This window comes from Elephantulus edwardii, unplaced genomic scaffold (genome assembly GCF_000299155.1).
Source record: "Elephantulus edwardii isolate Elephantulus edwardi_28Jun2011 unplaced genomic scaffold, EleEdw1.0 scaffold00094, whole genome shotgun sequence".
NCBI lineage: Eukaryota > Metazoa > Chordata > Mammalia > Macroscelidea > Macroscelididae > Elephantulus > Elephantulus edwardii.
The window spans coordinates 8,935,456-8,956,955 of record NW_006399844.1 but is presented as its reverse complement, the minus strand read 5'-3'; the positions used below and the strand labels follow the sequence as shown (position 1 = coordinate 8,956,955).

Genomic DNA, 21,500 nt, shown 5'->3' with positions numbered 1-21,500 from the left:
ATCCCATGCTGCCTTTTGAAATCTTCTATTCAACTCTTTAGTATCTTGAATTCTTCCCTGTGCTTTGGCTTCTCTGCGCTCCAGTGCAATTTTCAGTCTCTTCTGACATCCATTGTGGTCTTTTCTTCCTCTTCAGTCTTTGCAATGAACGTTTGCACTCTTCCTGGATGATACCCTTGATATCCTCCCACAACCTCGGAGCTAAAGGATAAAAATCTGTAGGCATCAAGATTGGGGAAATTTCCCCCCCCCCCCCAATAACGTTCTGAAAGAGAACCAGAGTTAAAAATCAGTGACTTGCTAAATTTCGGTGTTGTCCTGTAAGACACAGTAAGACTTGTTACCATTTAAAAGCATGTAACTTCAAGGAGCTGAATCTCTGATGGTAGATATTATAATGACATAAGCAACTCCAAAAGAATCACAAGTGGGTGTGTTAAGTTGCACACAGTAATTTTTTAAAATGGAGTAAGGACTGTAGACTAAGGCATCCAATGACATGTCCACACCCAGAGCTTAGGTTTTCGATGGCCATTAACTGTACTGCAACACCTCTTAACTAAGCTCTTGGTCAAGGGCTTGATGTTCTTGAGAAACAAAGCTATTTTAGCAAACTTATAATCAATCTCATTAATCACTGAAGAATAGTTCATTGACCATCCCAACCATGACTCATAGGTATTTTTGTATTTTAGAGGAAGTACTTGAGAAAATAGTGATTATCACATGGAAGTGTTCTGCTGCTTTGAAATTAAGATTAAGGACTTCTAAAGCCTGTCATATTGAAAACATGGTATAAGTTTGATTTAGTTTGTAAATACCTTATACGACTCTAGATTTCTTATCAGCTATGACTAAGATGAATCTCTAACTATTTTGACTTCCTAATCTCAGCCAATACTATGTATCTCCACCTAAATTGAACTTGAAAGCCATGCCAGATTATATTGTTGCTTCTGATTTGGTGGAATCTGAGTCTGCGGAACAGCAGAATCCTTTTACTAAGCCCTGCTAGAACTTCTGACCCACAGAATCAGGAGATGTCATAAACTCAAATGTATATTTGTTTGTTAGATGAAGCAATAAGTAACCCACATAGCTGGTTCTTTCTCCAACTTCATTGTCTGTTTTTAGGAGTAGTAGCCAAGTGGCAGGGACGGTGAAGATCCTTACTCCTTCTCAAGCCTATTATGTACTTTGTACCTGCTTTTCCAAAAGCACAGCATCTTCTTTTCTGGTTTCAAAGCTCAAACCTGCTCTTAGAAAAACTATTCTATTTCTTTTTCCCATCTGGAAGATGTCTTCCACTCTTAACTCTTAGTTTCTTTTCCAGGCCAGAGAGGAATAATGGGTGATGACCTAGAGTGTCTTTCTTTAATCATAAGACTTAAGATTCAGTGTCAGTATTACTTGATATTTTTAGTGCTCAATATTTGTACCTGTGCCCCAGCAAGCCACAGCTACTCATTGTTCCGCTCAGACTCTTCTCTCCCTTTTTCCTCATGCCCTTCTGCCTGAAATATTCTTTCTCCTATTTCCGTCTGCTACAAACCTTCTAGTCCAAGCTCAGCCCAAAAATTCAACTTCTGTGAATACTTTTCCCACCCTACAATATGTCACTTCCTCCTCTGTATCATTCTTCACATCCCTCTTACTAAGTGGGTCACTTCGTGGCACGGTTATATATAACAAAGTGTGATGTTTCCCAGCCCTGTGCCTTCTTTATGATCACTGATATTTTTAAGTCTGCTGTTGTGACTAATGTGTCAATCCATCCCCCTTGAGGGGTTTCCCTTGTTCATACTGACTCTCTACTAACTAAACGTGATGTCCTTTGTTAGTAATTGGTCTTTTCTGATGACATGTCCCAAATAAGTGAGCTAAAGTCTCACCATCCTTGCTAATAAGAAGCAGTCTGGTTATATATATATATATTTCCCACCCCCATCCCAAGATTCTTTTTTTTATTATTATTTGTATGTGTGTACTGTCAAATCAGATCTGACTGGTACAGGAGTAGATTGTTCCAGCAGAGCATCTGGTGGATTTGAACTGCGCACCTCGGGGATTGCAGTGCAGCTTCTTGTCACTAGGCCACCAGAGCTCCCCACCAAGATTCTTAAGATACCCCTAAGGTATTCCTTTTTGTTCCTGGAAATTCATCATAGAGTTCATATTCTTTGTCAGCATCACGGTTAAAATGCATCAGTTCTTCTGCCTTTCCTTTTCTTGTCTAACTTTTTGCATGTGTATGAGACAATTGAAAAGGCTGTGGCTTGAATTCTCCTTGCTTCTTCTATACAGAATTTTGTACATCCCTCTGTTATAGCCCAAATCACATATCCTTTCTGGTTTATGAAACTGTCTCCTGCCCCCCCTAGAATTTGAACTACTCAAAGCCAAGGACAGTTATGTTACTTTTAATCCCTGGTGTCTACTACCTAATACATGGTAAGTAGTGAATGAATGAGTGTGTAAGTGAAAATAAGTGAATGATTCTGTCTGCTTAACCATAAGGAAAGCCTAAGGTACTGCTTCCAAATGCTAGTCATGGGATACACCCTGAGAAACGAAAAGCCATTCTTTTAACCTGCTAAGGCTAAAATTGAAGGGAACTCAGAAAGGAGTTCTGTTGCCAACAGAAAGGCATGCAGTTTGAGTCCTCCAGGTGCTCCATGGGAGAAAGATGGACAGTCTCCTACCATGTGAATTATAGCCTCTGAAACCCACTGGAGGGTCAGCTATGAGTTGGTTCTGACCTGATGGCACACAGCAACAAGCTAAAATATAACTTGATTAGAATCCCCACCAGCACATTAGCTCTAAGAGCTCATTTAGCTTTATTCAGCTGTCTGGTAAAATTTTTTGAAGCGTTATCTATATGAAGTCAAATTGTCAAATAATAACTCTAAAACATAGCTGCGTTTTGGGAATTAATTAATTTAAGTGGCAATGAAATAAGATGACTAGAAAGAGTAAGAATGATGATGCAAAATTAAGAATGTAACCAATAGTATTGACTTGTACATGTAAAAATTAGTAAATGAATGCATGTTCTTCTGTGCATATTTTTATTAAAATTAAAAGAACAAACAAAAATCCCAAATGATCTAAAACCAAACCTAATACCATTGAATTCATTCTGACTCTTCGTAACCCTTAGGACAGAGTAGAACTGTCCGTAAGGTTTCCAAATATATAAATTTACAGAAACAGACTTGTTTCTCTTCTATGATGCAGCTGATAGATTCAAACTTCCAGCCTTTTGGTTAGCAGCCAGATTCTTTAACCATTATGCCTAGGACTCTGAAAGTTAGAATATTTTTAGTATATGTGCTGCTGAAGTGACCACAAAATATTAGAATATTTTTAAAAGCTACCAAATACATAATTACCTGGTTCTCCTCTATGTTTAGTCTCAAAATTTATCAAAATGAAAGGGGTACTACAGATCTGAATATTTTATTTGATAGAAACTTTGCCTTAAAGGGAGATAAAAAGCACTATAATATTGGATTCTAATTAACTATATGCATTTAAAAGCACATTTACTGAAGTCTGTACCAATAACAGTTGGTTACTATTTACCCATTTTAGGAGATAGCATATGATCAGTAACTACTAGTACTGATGGGTGAAATTCCAGCCACACTGAAGACACTGCAGGGCTCTAGGAACTGACAGATTATTCATTGAGATGTGCCAACCAATAAATGCAATTCTAGAAGCCTTTTTCCATCTATGTCAAGAAATTTGGAAAACAGCTCCCAATTGGAAGAAGTCCATATTCCTAGCTATTCTAAAAAAAAAAAAGACAAGCACACAGAATACAGAAAATATCAAGCCCTATCATTAAGATCAAATGCTAGCAAAATTTCACTGAAGATTATTTTTAAATATCATCTCATCCCAGTGAGAATAGCAAAATTTAATAGAACAGCAAACAACAAATGCTGGCAAGATTGCAGAGAAACTGGAGCCCTTATTCATTGTTGGTGGGAGTGTAAAATGTGCAACCACTATGGAAGGCAGTATGACGCTTTATCAAAAAGTTGGAAATAAAAATACCATTTGATCCAGGAATTCCACTACTGGGAATTTAACCTAAAGAAACCATAACCACCACCCAAGCAGATATATGTACACCCATGTTTATTGTGGCTTTGTTTGCAGCAGCAAAGAGCTGGAAACAATCCAAGTGCTCATCAACAAACGAATGACTAGAGCAGCTTTGGTATATTCACACAAGAGAATACTATGCTGCATTAAAAAACAAGGAAGTCATGAAATATTACACAAAATGGGTGACGCTGGAGGACATTATGCTGAGTGAAATATCCCTTTTAAACAGTTTTCTCCCTTATCTGTTTCAATGAGGTATACATTATTGAACCCATCTTTCTCAGTCTCCCCCCAACCCCGAGGTTAGTCCTGTTTTACAACAGTGGCACCATGCAGTATTTGTCCTTTTGTGACTGAGATACTTCACTCAGCATAATGTCCTCCAGGGTCACCCATTTTGAATAATATTGCATGAGTTCCTTGTTTTTCAAGGCAGCATAGTATTTCATTGTGAATATAGCACAGCTTCTCTATCCATTTGCTTGTTGATGGGTGATTAGGTTGTTTCAAACTCCTTGCTATTGTGAATAAACAGTGTTATCTTATGTTTTAGTTAAATAAATACTGCATTAAATGCTGAGTCATTGCTTTTTGTATTACTTTGGTGTAGATTTAACTTAAATTATTTATGTGTCCCAGTCAATGAAAAATCTGGGACCATCACCTTTCAGAATTTATACAGAAAAGTGTGCTGAGTAAGCAGTAGCCATTATATCTGTGGTGATGATGATTTGATTTGATTTGATTTGATCATAAGCACTTTTATAATATTCATATTCCATCCAATGAGGTTCATATGTCCAGATACATTATATGTTGTTGGGAAAAGGTATTTTCGATGAATAAGCATTGATGTTGCAAAATTCTATCATGAGATTTTTGGTGACATTTCTTTTACCAAGCTATATTTTCTAGCTACTGATCCTTCTTTGTTTCCAAATTTTTCATTCAATCACCAGTAGTTATCAACACATCGTTAATACATGTCTGATCAATTTTAGTGACAGAAACCAGTGAAAATCTTCAGCATCCTCAATGTTGGCAGAAATATGAATAATAGTCATATTCTTTGGGGGTTACAGTCATTAATAAGTCATCCTGCTAAAGCTTATTTGTGGTACTCAGAATACTTATTTTAAATGTGAAGTAGCATAACAACAATATGTTTGCTTGCCTTTCAGAGGTAATTTGTGTAATGATTAGTAATTTATCAGTAAAATTATCAGTAAAATTTGTTTGTAGTCTATTGTTTCATCCAGGAATAAGTTCTGCTGATACAAGTCAACTTTAACCAATAGATTGGTTAAATCACTTTTTTGAAATGAGTTTAGTTTAAGTAAATCATAAGAATGAGATTTTCCTACGTATGAAGTTTACTAAGATGATATTGTTTAATACTATGATGTGAGACTTTAAGTTTAAAATTTTTTTTTCTCTCTTGTCTGTATAGGAGGCAGACAGTGGGGAGGAGGAATGTCGGTCACAGCCCAGGAGGTATGTTTGTTCACTATAACCTGTAGCATTTTTCTAGTTGCTGGGACTTTTCTCTGATTCTTTTTCAATATTGTCAAATTAATTTCTCTTCATTTTCCAAAATATTCCACAGACTCTAAAAAATGAGATTATTCTAGGGAGCCAGTTACTGACCTGAAAAGACTTAAAATGTAAAACTTGACATTGAGGTGATATCATTCCTTAAAAATAAAATTCATGGCAACGTCTTGTTTGTCAGAGAACTGTGTTCTACAGGGTTTTTCAGTGGCTGATGGTGCATCTCCAAGGTTTACCTTCCCAGGTGCTGCTGGGTGGATTCAAGTTGCCTCCCTTTTGATTTAAAATTGTAGCTTGCTTTGTAAAGCTGCACATAAGCCAGTTTAGCCTAGTTTTGAGAAATATTTTCTTACCTTTTAGGAAAAAAATAGCTGACAAATATTTTAGCTTTGTACTTATATTTGTCCTTAATTTCAAATATTTTGTCTGTTGTTGCTCAATGTTTCATATCCTAAATACGAAATAGATGTTGAATAATCGTCCCAATCCTTTAAAAATTAAGTTCTTTCCACCCCACCCCACCCCCGCCTCCTTTTCGTAGAATTAGTAGGTTACTGTAATGATACCAATACTTGCTGCCGTTAAAAGAAAACAGTTTCAAGAGAAATTCCTCTTTTCAAATTTTTTTTCCAGAGAAACTGTTTCCCATAAGAAACACTTCAAAGTCCTAGATAGTCATTTAAATGTTGCCAAACTTCTGTCTAGTGAACCTGGTACTGAAGTATTTTTAAATGTCACCAGTATGCGTCTTAATTTTTTTTCTGCTAAGTGAGCATAGTGAAAAGGGAGTCCAAGCTTTTGCTATGCAAAGAAAGAAAGAGCCTTACTAAGGAAAACACTTTGCCAAGGAAGACTACTTTGCATAGGGATTTGTGGAGGACAGAGCGATGCTAGCCCACAGCTCACTGAACAAAAGAATTGTGTGCATTTATAAAGCTTTAGGTGTGAAAGAGCTTAATATTTATCCATAAGGGAAGGTGTAGAATCTCAGGAAATGACCCCTATAGGAAGGGTGTGATTATTAAATTCATGCAGCTGCTTCTCCAAGTTGGACACTGTCTCAAAGGCTTCTGGGTCAATAGCTAGAGCTAAGTGTAGGGTAGTGCGCATGCACTATGTGCCGAGGTCCTCTGGTTAATGCCCCTGCCTGGTAGAAAGCTTCGCTTCTTGCTTGTGAAGGTCAGCTCTGAGTCATGAATGACTGGTAGAAAGCTTCGCTTCTTGCTTGTGAAGGTCAGCTCTGAGTCATGAATGACGTTTCTGTGCATGTTCCATAAACAGATTCAAATAGATTTCACTTTAGACCAAGTTTTCAGGCCATTGATGTATAGAGAACAATGTCTTCTCACAAGGGAGGGTTAGCAAAGGAGTTAAGCCTCAAAGTAAGCCTTAGTCCCTTATCTCTTCAACTCCCCAAATTGAGTTTATTCTGGATGATAGAGAAAAGCTACAAAGAACATGCTAATTATGTTGTTGTTGTTATTGATTGCCTTCAAGTCAAGCATGACTTATATCAATCCTATGAACAAACCTATGAAACCTCCAGTGCCCCAGTAACTGTATCAAACTGGGGTCTCCCTCTCCTGCGCTGTCCATCCACCCTTCCGTGATATCCTTCTCCAAGGACCAATCTCTTCTGCCCACGTGCTCAAAGTGAGGTGGAGCTTCAAAAGCCTAGCCTTCAAGGAAAGACTTGTCTTCACTCTCTCCAAGACAGACCTATTTGTTTTCTTGGCAGTCCATGGTATGTTCAAGACTCCTCCAGCACCACAACTCGAAGGCACCTATTCTTCTTCTGTCATCCTTAGTCATTGTCCAACTTTCTGAAGCGTAACAAGTAATTGAGAAGATCATGACCTGGATTAGGCACACCTTTGTCTCTAGACTGACATCATTCAGACTGCTCTTCAGCACTCTGGAGAGGTCCGTGACAGCAGATTTTCCCAATGCAATTTCTCTTTTGATTTCCTGACTGCCCGTGTTAAGAGTGTTGATTGTGGATCTGAGCAAGCTGTAATTGCTAACAACCTCAATCTCTTCTTTAATAGGAGGGCCAATTCTTACATTTAATATTTGCCAAGCAAGTTCTAAGTCCAGTTGTTTTAATCTGACTCAAAGCAGATAAATTTCTCTCAACTGCCCATGTGTGCCTCTTATAAATAGGGTGTAAAAGGCTAATATTTGTGGATTTGGCTGCTACAGATTTCCTCACTGTCTGCAACATTTATCATCCAGTAAACCAACGTTAAGTTAGTAGTGTCTGTTCATTGAGCATGTCTGAACTCATCTCAGCAGTCTGCAGGCTCAGATGTGGCTTGTAGTAGGAATTTGAATAGCAAACAGCATATCATTAAAATTAGATGCCAGTTCTAGGTCATTAAAAAGGCCCTGCCTAGCAATCTCTTCTTTATCCACTTGGCATTTATTGGGAAAGTTACAGCTTAAAATTAATCTTTCTGTCTAATTAGCCTAACCTGTGATACTTTTGGGAGCCCTAGCGACACAGTTCCATAGGTACTGTGATGCTGATCTCTACAGGTCAGCAGGTAGAATCCACCAGTTCTCTGGGAGAGATGGACAGTCTCCAGACAGTCTCCTCCCATAAAGATTTCTAGCTCAGAATGCTGATGGGGAGGATTGCGCGGCATCAGAATGGACCTGCTGGCAGTGACCTTGTTTGATGATTGTTGTTGTTGTTATGTGCCGTTGAGTTGTTTGCGACTCATAGCGACCCCATGTACAACAGCCCTAAACCGTGCTCTATCCCGTGCCAATCTCATTGCCTCTGACACACCCATCCTGATTACCCCAGTCACTGAATCAATCCACCTCATAGAGGGTCTTCCCCTCCTGTGCTGTCCCTCTACCCTACCCAGCATGATGTCCCTCTCTAAAGACCTGTCTCTCCTTACAACATGTCCAAAGTATGTCAGACGAAGCCCCAGAATCCTTTCCTCAAAGGAGCAGTCTGGTTTAACCCTTTCTACGATGAATCTGTTTTCTTGGCAGTCCATGGTACAAACCTATGTTTGATGATACCATTTAAAAACTGATGTAATCATGTTACATGATCCTTTTTTTAATGAGATTTTAAAGAAAGTATATAGAGAACTTGGATTTTCATTCATTCATTGTTGCATATTTTCCTCCCTGCCCCTCCTCCCCCCGCCCCAGTTCACTTTTCTCTTTGAAAAGAAAAAAATTCTTTCATTGTTATATAACCACACCCCCAAGTCCACTTGACTATGCAGCTCTTATTCTGGACTCTTGTCATGCCAATAATACCTAATCATATAGTCCTTTTATACAGTTCTCTTCCTCTTCTGTTTCAATGTCATGTACATTGTTTATCCCCTCTTTTCTTAGCTTCTTCCCAACCCCAATGTCAGTCCCATTTTACAACAGTAGCACTATGCAGTATTTGTCTTTCTTTGACTGAGATATTTCACTCAGTATAATATCCTGCAAGGTCACCCATTTTGTATAATATTGCATGAGTTCCTTGTTTTTTCAGTGCTGCATGGTACTCCATTGTGTGACTATACCACAGCTTCTCTATCCATTCATTCGTTGATGGGCACTTGGGTTGTTTCCATCTCTTTGCTATTGTGAAAAAAACAGCAATAAACGTGAGTGTGAATATATATGCTTGGCTGGAAGTTCTGGTTTCTTTAGCGTATATTCCCAGTAGTAGACTTGCTGGATCAAATGGTATTTCTATTTCCAACTTTTTGAGAAAGCGCCATATAGCCTTCCACAGTGATTGTACCATTTTACACTCCCACCAACAGTGAATAAGGATTCCAGTTTCTCCACAACCTCACCAGCATTTGTTGCTTGCTGTTCTGTTAAATTTTGCTATTCTGACTGGGGTGAGATGATATCTCATAGTTGTTTGGATTAGCATCTCTCTTAGAGCTATGGATTTTGAACATTTCTTCATGTGTTTGTTAGCCATCCGAATGCCTTCTTTGGTGAAGTGTCTGTTCATATCCTATGCCAATTTTTCAGTTGGGTTGTTTATCTTGTTGTGGTGCTCAAACATTCTATAAATTCTAGATACTAAGTCCCTTACCAGACATGTCATTACGAGATAGATTTTCCAAGTCTGTGGCTTCCCTTTTTACCCTATTGGAGAAATTTTTGGATGTGCATAGGGATTTGATTCTTAGAAAGTCCCATTCTTCTATTTTATCCTCTCCTGGTTGTAGGTACACAATTCTTTTTGTAATGCTTAAATTCCAACAGTATTTTGTTCTCAGAGGATAGGTATTAAAAGAAAATTTTAAATCAGGTTTTATATATGAAATTAACTTTTTAGTGAAAAGCTGTCGGGTCAGAATTGACTCATAGCTGACCTTTCAGCAGGTTTTCAGAGACAGTAAATCACACAGGAGACTGTCCATCTTTCTCCCATGGAGTAGCTGGTGGATTTGAACCATGTGTCTTGGATGTTGCAGTACACCGTATTACCCCAAAGTCACCAGAGCTCCCTAAGAGATAGATAGTGAAAAGCTAAATAGATGAAATTAAAATTTATTCTTCTTGTTAGAGCACCATTCGTTTACTCTGTAGGAAGTTGTGCTCCTAACCCAAAAGCCACTCCTCTCTGGTGGTTCAAATCTACCAGCTGCTCCTCAAGAGAAGGAGCAATCTCCTGTGTCAATCTCCTGTGCAATTTACAGCCTCGGAAAACCAGTGAAAAGTCAGCTAGGACTTAGTTCTGACTTGACAATTGTTGAGTTTGAAGGATTTTTTTTTTTTTTTAAATTTTTTTTTTTATTTTATTATTTTTGTGTGCGTGTACCATCAAATCAGATCTGACTGGTACAGGAGGAGATTGCCCCTCCTTCCCCGGCAGAGCATCTGGTGGATTTGAACCGTGCATCTCTGGAATTGTAGTTGCAGCTTCTTGCCACTAGGCCACCAGAGCTCCCCCAGTTTGAAGGATTTTTTATCTTACTAATTTTCTGTTGCATATTTATGCATTCACAGTTTTACTTCTTATGTAATGAAAGTTTGATGGCTAGAAAATTCCCAAGATGGTAACAATAAGAAAACATAAATATTTTTGAACAATAAGAATCAAAAATGTTTGTTATTTTACCCTTTAAATGGTAATGTTATGTAGTTCAACAAAACAAGATCATACGGTAATCGTGAAATAAAAATGAACAGAATAAATATGCCTCTGAGATAAGTCTGTGAGGTCTTAAAACCATCCTCCCCCCCCCCTTTTTCAAAGTTAGTACTTATAACAGAAAATAAAGTCCTGTAAGATGTTAATTTTGAAAATAGGGGAGCTCTGGTGGCCTAGTGGCAAGAAGCTGCACTGCAATCCCAGAGGATCATGGTTCGAATCCACCAGATGCTCTGCCGGAGAAGGAGGCACAATCTCCTCCTGTACCAGTCAGATCTGATTTGACGGTACACGCACACAAAATAATAATAAAGAAAAAAAAAAGAGCTCATCATGAAAATAAATATTCTAATTGTACAGTTTTTCCATTTCTATGAGTACTAATCCCAACCTAAGAAATGTATAAAGAAAATAAGAGTGACCTCGAGAATCAGCTTGGAGGTCAGCAATTCTCCTCCAGTGTTTTTATTTTTTGTTAAAGATCCTTAAGTTATTCAGGACAAATTTTCTTTTTTCTCCCCACAGCTCAAGCTGTAAATAAAAATTGGTGGCAAATATTGCATATGTATATATAAATGAATTTTTTAAAAGAAATATATACTATTTTGTGTGTTATGTAATATATATGCATACATATCGTAGCTACAAAATTTTGTCATTAATTTTTATTTGTAGCAAATTTCTGAGAGTGAAGAAATTATTTTTTTAATGTTTAACCCAAAACTGCTCCTGTTTTTCAGCCTTGTTCCCTCTTCTTTAGTCTGTAAACATAAAGAATTGCTCATCATCCACTAAAAAAATTCCTCGCCTTTGTAAACATAGTGTTCCCCAAGGAGCTTCAAGCCTAGCAATGAAAACAAAGCTTGTAACACAGAGGATGAAAGGAGAGCCATGTGGGCAGTAGTCTCGGAAAATGCTCTGTAATTCCCAGTCTTGATGAGCAAGTATGATTTAGATAGAAGAGCAGAGCATTCCACATATAAGAGGGCAGGGAGGATGCTCCGTATTCTGGAAATCAGGGTGATATGTCGTGTGATTCAGGGGCAGAGAGAAGACAATTACCTGGATCTTAAAATCAGGACAGTCCTAAGTTGATCGATCTTTGTGTAGAAGAATGGCATGTCTAGCAAAATGGAGTCTGTAGTGTTATACATTACAAGAGAGGACGAGAAAACTGAGTAAATTAGACAAGTGCCTAAATAGGTGGAAAAAGGGAAGGACAGATCAAAGGAATATGGACTTACAGATAGAATTAATATGTTGTTAAGTTGTTAAGTGCCGAGTTGTAGGCGACTCATAGTGACCTTGTGAACAAAAGTATTTACAGAAGTGGATGCCACTCCTGCTTCCAAGCTTATTTTAACCGGGGAGCGCCACCAAACACTGTCCACCATGAGTAACCATTATCGCATTTGACACATCAGTGTCACAGTGTTCAGCTTCGCAGCAACCACAAGTTACCTCTGTACAGCAAGTGGACACTCCAGGGCTATGTGACCTAGAAGAATGTTTGACCAACAACAATTTAAAACAGGAGTTAGGGCCACAGATTAGTCACCCACCTTTGTCTTGGTAGCATCGCTTTTGGTCCACTAGGCCAATTGATCTCTCTCTGTGTTGTAAAGTGCCATTGAGTTGTAGGTGACTCGTAGCGACCCTATGAACGAGTCCTCCACACTTGCGTGCATGACTTTCATCCTTTCTCCAGGTTCTTAGGGTTTCCAGAGGCAAGCTATTTATGGAAGTGGATGCCACTCCTGCTTCCAAGCTTGTTTTAACTGGGGAGCACCGATGTGAAAATGAAAAAGCCTTCAAGATTTCTACCTGGAGAATTATAAAGGCGTGATCTCTCTGCCTCTGGTCTCAAAAGTCCTCCCTGACTCCTCCTTCCTCCATGTCAAGATTCATTTTCCACGGTACCATCAATGATCATTCTAAAATACAGACATGCCCCTTTTAGGATAAGAACTCAAATTCTTAGCATGCCATTCAAGAGCCTTCCTGTTCTAACCCCTACTTATCTTTCCAGATGCAACTCTTATTGTTATTGTTGAGTATCTTTGAGTTGGAACCAACTCATAGCTGATCCTCCAGCAAGTTTTCAGAGGCAGTAAATCACACGGGAGGAGATTGGCTATCTTTCTCCTGTGGAGCAGCAGGTGGATTCCATGTACCTGGGCATTGACAGTGCAATTCCTTGACACCAGAGTTCCCTACTAAGCACACACTTAAATTCTGTGATCCAACCAATTCCCTGAGCATGTCTCTTTAATTCCTGTGCACAGGTTCCTACCTTGGTTTTTTCCCCATTCTTAATACCTAAATAACTTCAACACTTAACTCAAGTACTGTATCCTCAGGAAAGCAACTCAGGGTTTACTCTCAGACACCTTGCTAAGCGCACCTCTAATCATTACTCCACAGACTTTGGCATTCACTTTCCTAACAGCAGTTTGAGGACAAGGACTCTGTCAAGGACTGTGTGCTATATCCCTAGTAATTATTGTGTAGCTGGTACTCAGTAAATGCTTGTTGATTGAACAATCAGTATCAGTAACAAATGTTTGTTGATTGAATAATAAACAAAAATTGTTGATAACTGTGAGAAATTCCATACTTGAAGAAGAGAACTTGTGTTAAAAGACATATAAAGAATTTACTTTTGGACATCTTGAACAGGGTAATATTAAGTGAAGATAACTTGAAGATTGTTGAAAGAAGACAGTGTCAGAGTGTTCTTGTGCAAGAGATAGTTTCACAATGGCCCTACGTTATGAATTCGTTCTGTTTATGACCAGCTTGCTGCCTATGGTACATTGTCAAGTATTCTTTATCTGGTATTTGCCTTGTGTATGATTCACCTTTGAAATATGACTTCATCTTAATTTAATTTCAGCCTGTTGGATGAAATAATTTTTCTGTGGATTTAGCTATCAGAAAGTCTGCTGTTAGGGACCTCTCCAAAGTACTGAAGAGCAATGGTGCCTCTCTGGAGACTAAGGTGGTCTGATACAGGCCATGGTCTTCGCAGTCACTTATTATGCATCAGAGAGTTGGACCAAGGAGGATAGAAGGAGAATTGATGCCTTTGAGCTGTGGTGCTAGAGAAGAGTATTGAGAATACCATGGACTGCTAGGAAAACAAACAGATTTGTCCTGGAAAGGGTTAAACCGGGTGGCTCCTTGGAGGCAAGGATTCTGAGGTTCCTTCTAACGTACTTTGGACATGTTGTGAGGAGAGACCGGTCCTTAGAGAGGGACATCATGCTTGGGAAGGTGGAGGGACAGTGCAGGAGAGGAAGGCCCTCTATGAGGTGGATTGATTCAGTGACTGGGATAATTGGGATGGGAGTGTCAGAGACAGTGCGATTGGCACAGGACAGAGCGGAGTTTAGGGCTGTTGTACATAGGGTCACTATGAGTCATAAGCGACTCGACGGCACATAACAACAACAATCCACAATCAACACTTTTGGCCCCAGCAGTCAGGAAATCAAAAGGTGGATTGCATTAGATAAATCTGCTGTCAGGGACTTTTCCAGAGTACTGAGAAGCAACGATGTCAGTCTAGAGAACAAGGTGTGCCTGATCCAGTCCATGATCTTCACAATTACTTGATGCATCAGAGGATGACAGAAGAAGAATTGATGCCTTTGAGTTGTGGTGCTGGAAAAGAGTCTTTAACATACCATGGACCACCAAGAAAATAAATGTTTATCTTGGAGAGGGTGAAACCAAGTTTCTCCTTGGAGGCTAGGATTTTGAAGCTCCATTTCATATACTTTGGGCACGTGACCAGCAGGGACTTTTTCTTAGAGAAGGACTCATTCTTGGAAGGGTGGCACGTAACAGCACATAACAACAACAATGACAATAGATGTGCTATAATTACTACATTGCCCATCTTCTTGGCTATGGAAAGAGAACAGATGGGTTTCTGCCTCAATATATGTTCTAGCCTTTTTCAAGCCATGGTCTTCTAAATTGCTTGCTGTGCATCTGAAAGTTGGACAGTGAATAAGGATGGCAGGTTAAGAATCAGTGCCTTTGAGCTGCTTTTGAAGAACAGTTCTGAATGTCTCATGGACTGCCAAGAGAACACACAAGTCTGCCTTGGAGAAGGTGAACCATGATGCTCGTTGGAGGCAAGGATGATTATACTTCAATTCACATACTTTAGGCATGTTGTTAGGACACACCAGTCCTTCGAGAAAGACGTTATCCTTGGACAGGAAGAGTCAGCATAAGAGACGAAGACCCTTAACGTCGATTGACATGGTGACTGTAACAGTGGGCTCAAGTGTGTCAGAGATGAAGATGGCACAGGGTAGGACAGCATTCAAAGCCATTGTTCATAGGGTCACTGTGAGTCACAGCCGGTTCAACAGCACATTACAACAATGACAAATCTGATCATTGTACCAATGCTTTAATAAAATAGAATGGAAGAGTTGACCAACTGTAAATATGAGCTGATAATTTAATCATCATCCTTTTTTCCATTTTGAAACAATCTCACATTTATAGAAAAACTGGAAGGTTAAAGAGGAAAACTTGCAAAGAGTTTCTATTCCTGAATCATTTAATAGTAAGACGGGGACATACTGCCTCATAACCCCGATTTTCTGTTTTAAGAACTAGAATGGTGAAGTCAACATTTCATGGAGAACCCAAATATTTATTGGCCATATCCTAACAGGATATGTTGTGTTTGGGTTTATTTAAACTAAAGTAGAGCTATCCATGTATTAAAACTTGGGTCTAACTAAATTGTCCTTGAGGGGGTGAAACCGGGCTGCTCCTTGGAGGCAAGGACTCTCTGAAGCTTCATTTGACACACTTTGGACATGTTGCAAGTAGGAACCTGTCCTTGGAGAGAAACATCATGCTTTGGAGGGTGGAGGGACAGTGCAGGAGAGGAAGACCCTCAATGAGATGGATAGATTCAGTCACTGGGGTAGTGGGGGTGTCAGAGACAATAAGATCAGCACAGGATAGAGCAAGGTTTAGGGATCTTGTAAATAGGGTCGCTGTGAGTCGCAAGCAACTCGACGGCACATAACAACAACTAAATTGGCTCTAACAGATCACCATTAAAGGTGTTCATCTCTTGTTCTTCACTCTACCAACTGCAGCCTAAGTGGGTGACTAAGGGGGTCCAGAGAACTGTCTGCTATTGCTAAAGTTAGATGTGGCCACCAGGGGGCTGTAGCGAGCTGTCCTTGTGTCCTCTCAAGTTCTTGCAGTATGTGTTGGATTAGTATAAGTGCATGCTTACTAGTTCATTCCTTAGCCACTTCACAACAGTATGGATTTTCATTTGACTGAGGTATTCTTTGTCTCTGAAGAATATTTCACACATCTCTTTATTTTATAATTCTCTTGGGCACTGTCTGCATTGGTAGCTATTAAAGGCATACTTCTGAAATAGTAACTTGTCATAGCCATAAGGAAATTATATGTATCTGATAAAGCTAAATGAATAATTTTCATTTCCCCCCCCCCTATTCTCTTCTTCCTGAAATAAAAACAAAAGTAAAATTAGTTTCTTCTCAATTCTTGGCTTAAAATGCAACATTTTATTTCTTCTTTTACAATGTTACTGTTTGATTTGAACTCTTGCACTACAAGCAACACAGGAGTCAATGTCAGTTGCTTTCCCTCCTTTTATGACCAGACCAGTGTTCAGATCTGATGGAAGCAGATCTGGAGGTTTAATGCAACATTTTTAAAAGTTGTTTTCCAGTATTATAAAAACTAGAGTTGTTGTTGTTGTTATGTGCCGTCAAGTCGCTTGCGACTCATAGCGACCCTATGTACAACAGCCCTAACCCTGCTCTATCCTGTGCCAGTCGCATTGCCTCTGACACACCCATCCCGATTACTGAATCAATCCACCTCATAGAGGGTCTTCCCCTCCTGTGCTGTCCCTCTACTCTACCCAGCATGATGTCCCTCTCCAAAGACCTGTCTCTCCTTGCAACATGTCCAAAGTATGTCAGAAGAAGCCCCAGAATCCTTGCCTCCAAGGAATAGCCTGGTTTAACCCTTTCTAGGATGAATCTGTTTGTTTTCTTGGCAGTCCATGGTACATTCAATACTCTTCTCCAGCACCACAGCTCAAAGGCGTCAATTCTCCTTCTATCCTCCCTAGTCATTGTCCATCTCTCTGATGCACAAGTGATTGCAAAGACCATGGCCTGTATCAGGTGCACCTTTGTCTCCAAAGAGACACAGTTGCTCTTGAGTACTTTAGAGAGGTCCCTAACCGCAGACTTTCCCATCACAATACTTTTTTTTATTTCCTGGCTGCTGGTGCCAAGAGTGTTGACTGTGGAGCCAAGCAAATTGAAGCTGTGAACAATCTCAATCTCTTTGCCATCCATCCTAATGCTACCAATTGGTCCAGTGGTGAGAATTTTGTCTTCTTGACATTGAGCCTCAGTCCATACTGAAGGCTGCATTCCTTGACCCTCTGTAGTAAGTGCATGAGGTCCTCCTCAGTTTCAGCGAGCAAGGTTGTGTCATCTGCATAACGCAGATTGTTGATAGATCTTCCACCAGTCCTAACGCCACGCATCTCCTCATAGAGCCCAGCCTCTCGGATAATCTGCTCTGCATACAGGTTGAAAATGTATGGAGATAGGACACATCCCTGGCGCACACTCTTCCCAATTTTGAACCATTCAGTGTTGCCCTGCTCTGTTCTGATGACTGCCTCTTGGTCCAAGTATAGGTTTCACATTAGCACAATTAAATGTTCTTGGATTCCCATTCTTCTCAGAGTCAGCCACAGTTTGTTATGATCCATGCAGTCAAATGCCTTTGCATAATCAATGAAACACAGATAGACATTCTTCTGGTATTCTCTGCTTTCAGCTAAGATCCATCTAACATCGGCTACAATATCCCTAGTACCACAACCCCTTCTAAACCCAGCCTGGACATCTGGCAGTTCTCTGCTGATGTACTGCTCCAGTCGTCTTTGGATAATCTACAGTAGAATCTTGCTTGCATGTGAAATCAGTGCTATTGTTCTGTAGTTTCCACACTCAGTTGGGTCGCCCTTCTTTGGGATGGGAACAAATATAGATCTCTTCCAGTCAGTTGGCCAAGTGGTTGTTCTCCAGATTTCTTGGCACAGCTTGGTGAGCACATCCAGGGCAGCATCTGTTAGCTGAAATATGTCAATTGGTATACCATCTATTCCAGGGGCCTTATTTTTTACTATAAACTGTTAAATGTCATCACTGCTGACTGTAAAAAAGTCCTTTCCGCTGCGTGACTTGTAACTAGAGATTCTTATTGTCTATGTTTTGGAAATGAGAGTTAAGATAAATCAAAGTTAGGATACTTTCTTTCCAGCCAAGGCCCTTGTTTAGCAGAAATTTCATATTCCAGATTGAAAAGGTCTGAGGAGGAATTCCTCCACCCTTAAGGGAAGTAGGATGAGGAAGGTAATCATGCCCTTTCCGCCACCCCCCCCCAATTGCCCCAAGCCAAATATCTATACATTGAAAATTACATTTTTCTCTATAAGAAACCCAGTAACCTATTTCCAAAAGACCTCAGCCTGTGAAACCTAGAAGTCACCATGAATTTGAATAGATTTGATAGCAATTGATTTGGGTTTTTTTGTTTGTTTTAGTCTGGTAACTTCTCTTCTACTTTCTGTCTCTCTGAATTTGCCTGTCTAGAGATATCGTAAATATGTGGTATCATACAATATTTTTCCTTTTTGTTTCTGGCCTCTTTGAGTTAGGTGGTTTCTAAATGTTGTTGGGAAGCAACTTATAGCTGACCATATAACAGATTTTCAGAGGCTGTAAACTGTACAGGAGACTGCCTGTCTTTCTCCTGTGGAGCAACCAGTGGATTCAGACTGCCAGCCTTTGGGTTGGCAGTGCAATTTCTTTCACCCATTAGGCCACTAGAGCTCCCAATATATACATAGAATGGAATACTAGTCAGCAATAAAAAGCAGTGAAATTCTATTATTTGCTGTGAGAATGATGCATTTTCATCAAAACAGCACCAAGATGCTGCTAGGAGTTTATGGAGGCAGATGTGTGGATTCTGCTAACCAGAGCCTACTTCTAGCAACCACTCACATTCAAACTCACGTAAAAGCCACTGTCTTCCACCCACCACCATAGTTTCTGAGGCATTTGAAGAGCTTTCCCACCAATTATTTTTAAAATTATGTCATATTGTAAACAACTCAAGGAAAGGGATTGACTTTTTTTTTCCTTGTTGTACACCGTCGAATGGGATCTGACTGACACAGGAAGAGATTTCCCCTCTTTCTCCAGCAGAGCATCTGGTGGATTTGAACAGTGCACCTTTGGGATTGTAGCACAGCTTCTTGCCAGGGGCCACCAGAGCTCCTTAGGGACTATTGATGACATGTGTAGGCATTGCTTTTACCAACTTTGACAAAACCATCAAGAGGCCTTCCCTCAAGATATGGCCTTCCCGTTCTGACAATGCATTTTAATCTGTACGTCCAAGACAGGAGAGCCCAGATGTGTTTCTAAAAATCTCTATATTGATGAGCTCTGGTGGCCTAGTGGCAGGAAACTGCACTGCAATCCCAGAGGTACACGGTGCAAATCCACCAGATGCTCTGCTGAAGGAGAGCCTCCTGTACCAGTCAGATCCAATTTGACGGTACACACACACACAAATAAATAAATAAAAATTTAAAAAAATCTCTATATTAAGGACTTTTGATTCTAGCAAGAACATAAAGAGCATACAAGTAAAAATAACAAAATTTAAAAAGGCTTATTCACAGGATAAAACATTGATGAAAATGTTTTCATGAACTTGCAATTCAGCTCTGAAACTTGATTTTTGCAGAAATCTAGTTTACTTTAGCACTGGGAAGGTAATAATACACAGCTCTCTCTTTAAGATAGGATAGACCCTATTCTATGTCCCTGCTAGTCCGCCAGCTCCCTTTTATTCCTTGTTTTTGCATTCCCACAATCCAGACCATGGCTTGGCACTTAATGGGCACACATCACCTAATTGTTAAATTATTTGGTTAATCAATGGTAACTGTATGAACTTAAAATAGGGACAGTTGTATAGCAACAGGCATCTTGCCATTCCAAAAGTAGATCATGACTAGACGATAAACTTTTTATAGTGCTGTTACCATCTCCCAAAAACTAACCTACAAATCAGATGCCAGAATCCATTCACCTTTTCAATCCCCAAAATTAGAATCTTACCTTCTCGTAGGAAATATTCAGGGAATGTTTTTAAAAAAAAAAAAACAAAAACAAAAAAAACCCAGCTAATAGGGAGATCCAAGATGGCAGCGAAGGCAGAGACAGCATGGTGAGCTGCAGGAGCAGCGAACCACTTAAAGCAGGGCCATTATGGCCTCCTACAGACTTCAGCTTATTGATAATTGAACACTTAAACAGTTGATGACTGGCCCTCAGTGAAGATCGAGGCTCAACAACAGGAATTCAAGGATTCCCAAGGAGGAATGGGTGAGTCTCGTGGCTCCCAACCCCCTCCCGCAGAGCCTGTGCCATGCAGCACAGCCGCTGCAGCTCCATGAGGCTTCCACAGCCGGAACCAACGGATTCCCTCACCCAGGATGGATGCTGGGCACTGGCCCTCCTCAAGACTGGTACATTGAAGCCACCACACTGCCACAAGGTGGACTTGTTCTGGAGAGAATTCTTGGAGCCAGGATGGCGGCAGTGGGGAAAGCTGGCACCCGCCAGCCGCCCACACAAGAGGGGCCGCGCAGCCGCCAAACGCCCATGTGGTGGGGTGGGGGAGCACGCCCCCATCGGCCGCCCGTGCTGAGGGGGGCTGCATGCCCCCCGCCAGCCGCCCGCGCTGGGGTGGGCACACGCCCCACTGGCCGCCTGCATAGGAGGTGGGGAATGGGATGCATGCCTGCCATCTGCAGGTTTGGGTTTCCTTGGACAGGCAAAAGAAGACAGTTACCTATACAATGGATTGCTGAAAGTCACTGTGAGTCTGATGACCTTAACAGTGGCAGCATGCACAAGAGGACCGACATCCTAAATGCACCACATATTTTGTTCTATTGAATGCTTCTGCCAAAAGATGGTTAGACCTGGGGGGAGTCTCTTCACAGTTTTCATGTTCCCTTTATCATATATAAAGGGGGAGAGCAGTGACACGTACTTCAAAATATAATGTGACCACTTATTGGGGGTGGGGGGTATAAGTGGCAGTGCTGGAATGGGAGACACTATCCCTGACCACAGAGTCCTCAGTCAGGCGAGGGGACCAGTCTGGGGTAGGGGCAATTGGAGGGGGAGTATACCAGCCAGCTCCTGGGGGGTGTTGCCCTGCTCGGGATGGGCTGCCCTCGGCCCCCGGCTCGGGGTGAGCCGTCGCAGCCCTCTGCCCAGGGCAGGCGCCCTCGGCCCCGGGCTTGGGGTGAGCTGTCGCAGCCCTCTGCCCAGGGCAGGCTGCCCTCGGCCCCCGGCTCGGGGAAAGCCGTCACAGCCCTCTGCCCGGGGCGAGCCGGGGCGGGCTGCCCTCGGCCCCCTGTTCGGGGCGAGCCATCTCGGCCCTCTGCCTGGGGCGGGCTGCCCTCGGCTTCCTGCTTGGGGTGAGCCGTCGCAGCCCTCAGGGTGAGCTCCTCAGTCCCCAGATTGTGCCATCTGACCCCTGGGTGGGGAAGGGA

General features: G+C 40.9%; 1 protein-coding gene across 2 annotated transcripts in view; it reads left to right on the top strand.

The window, feature by feature from the left end:
* SSH2 (slingshot protein phosphatase 2) overlaps positions 1-21,500 on the top strand; it is a 311,107-nt gene that overhangs the window by 131,202 nt on the left and 158,405 nt on the right. For both annotated transcript variants that reach the window (XM_006890988.1, XM_006890987.1), the window contains one exon: positions 5,573-5,616. In XM_006890988.1, the coding sequence (XP_006891050.1) occupies positions 5,573-5,616 (44 nt within the window). The remainder of the gene's footprint in view (positions 1-5,572; positions 5,617-21,500) is intronic.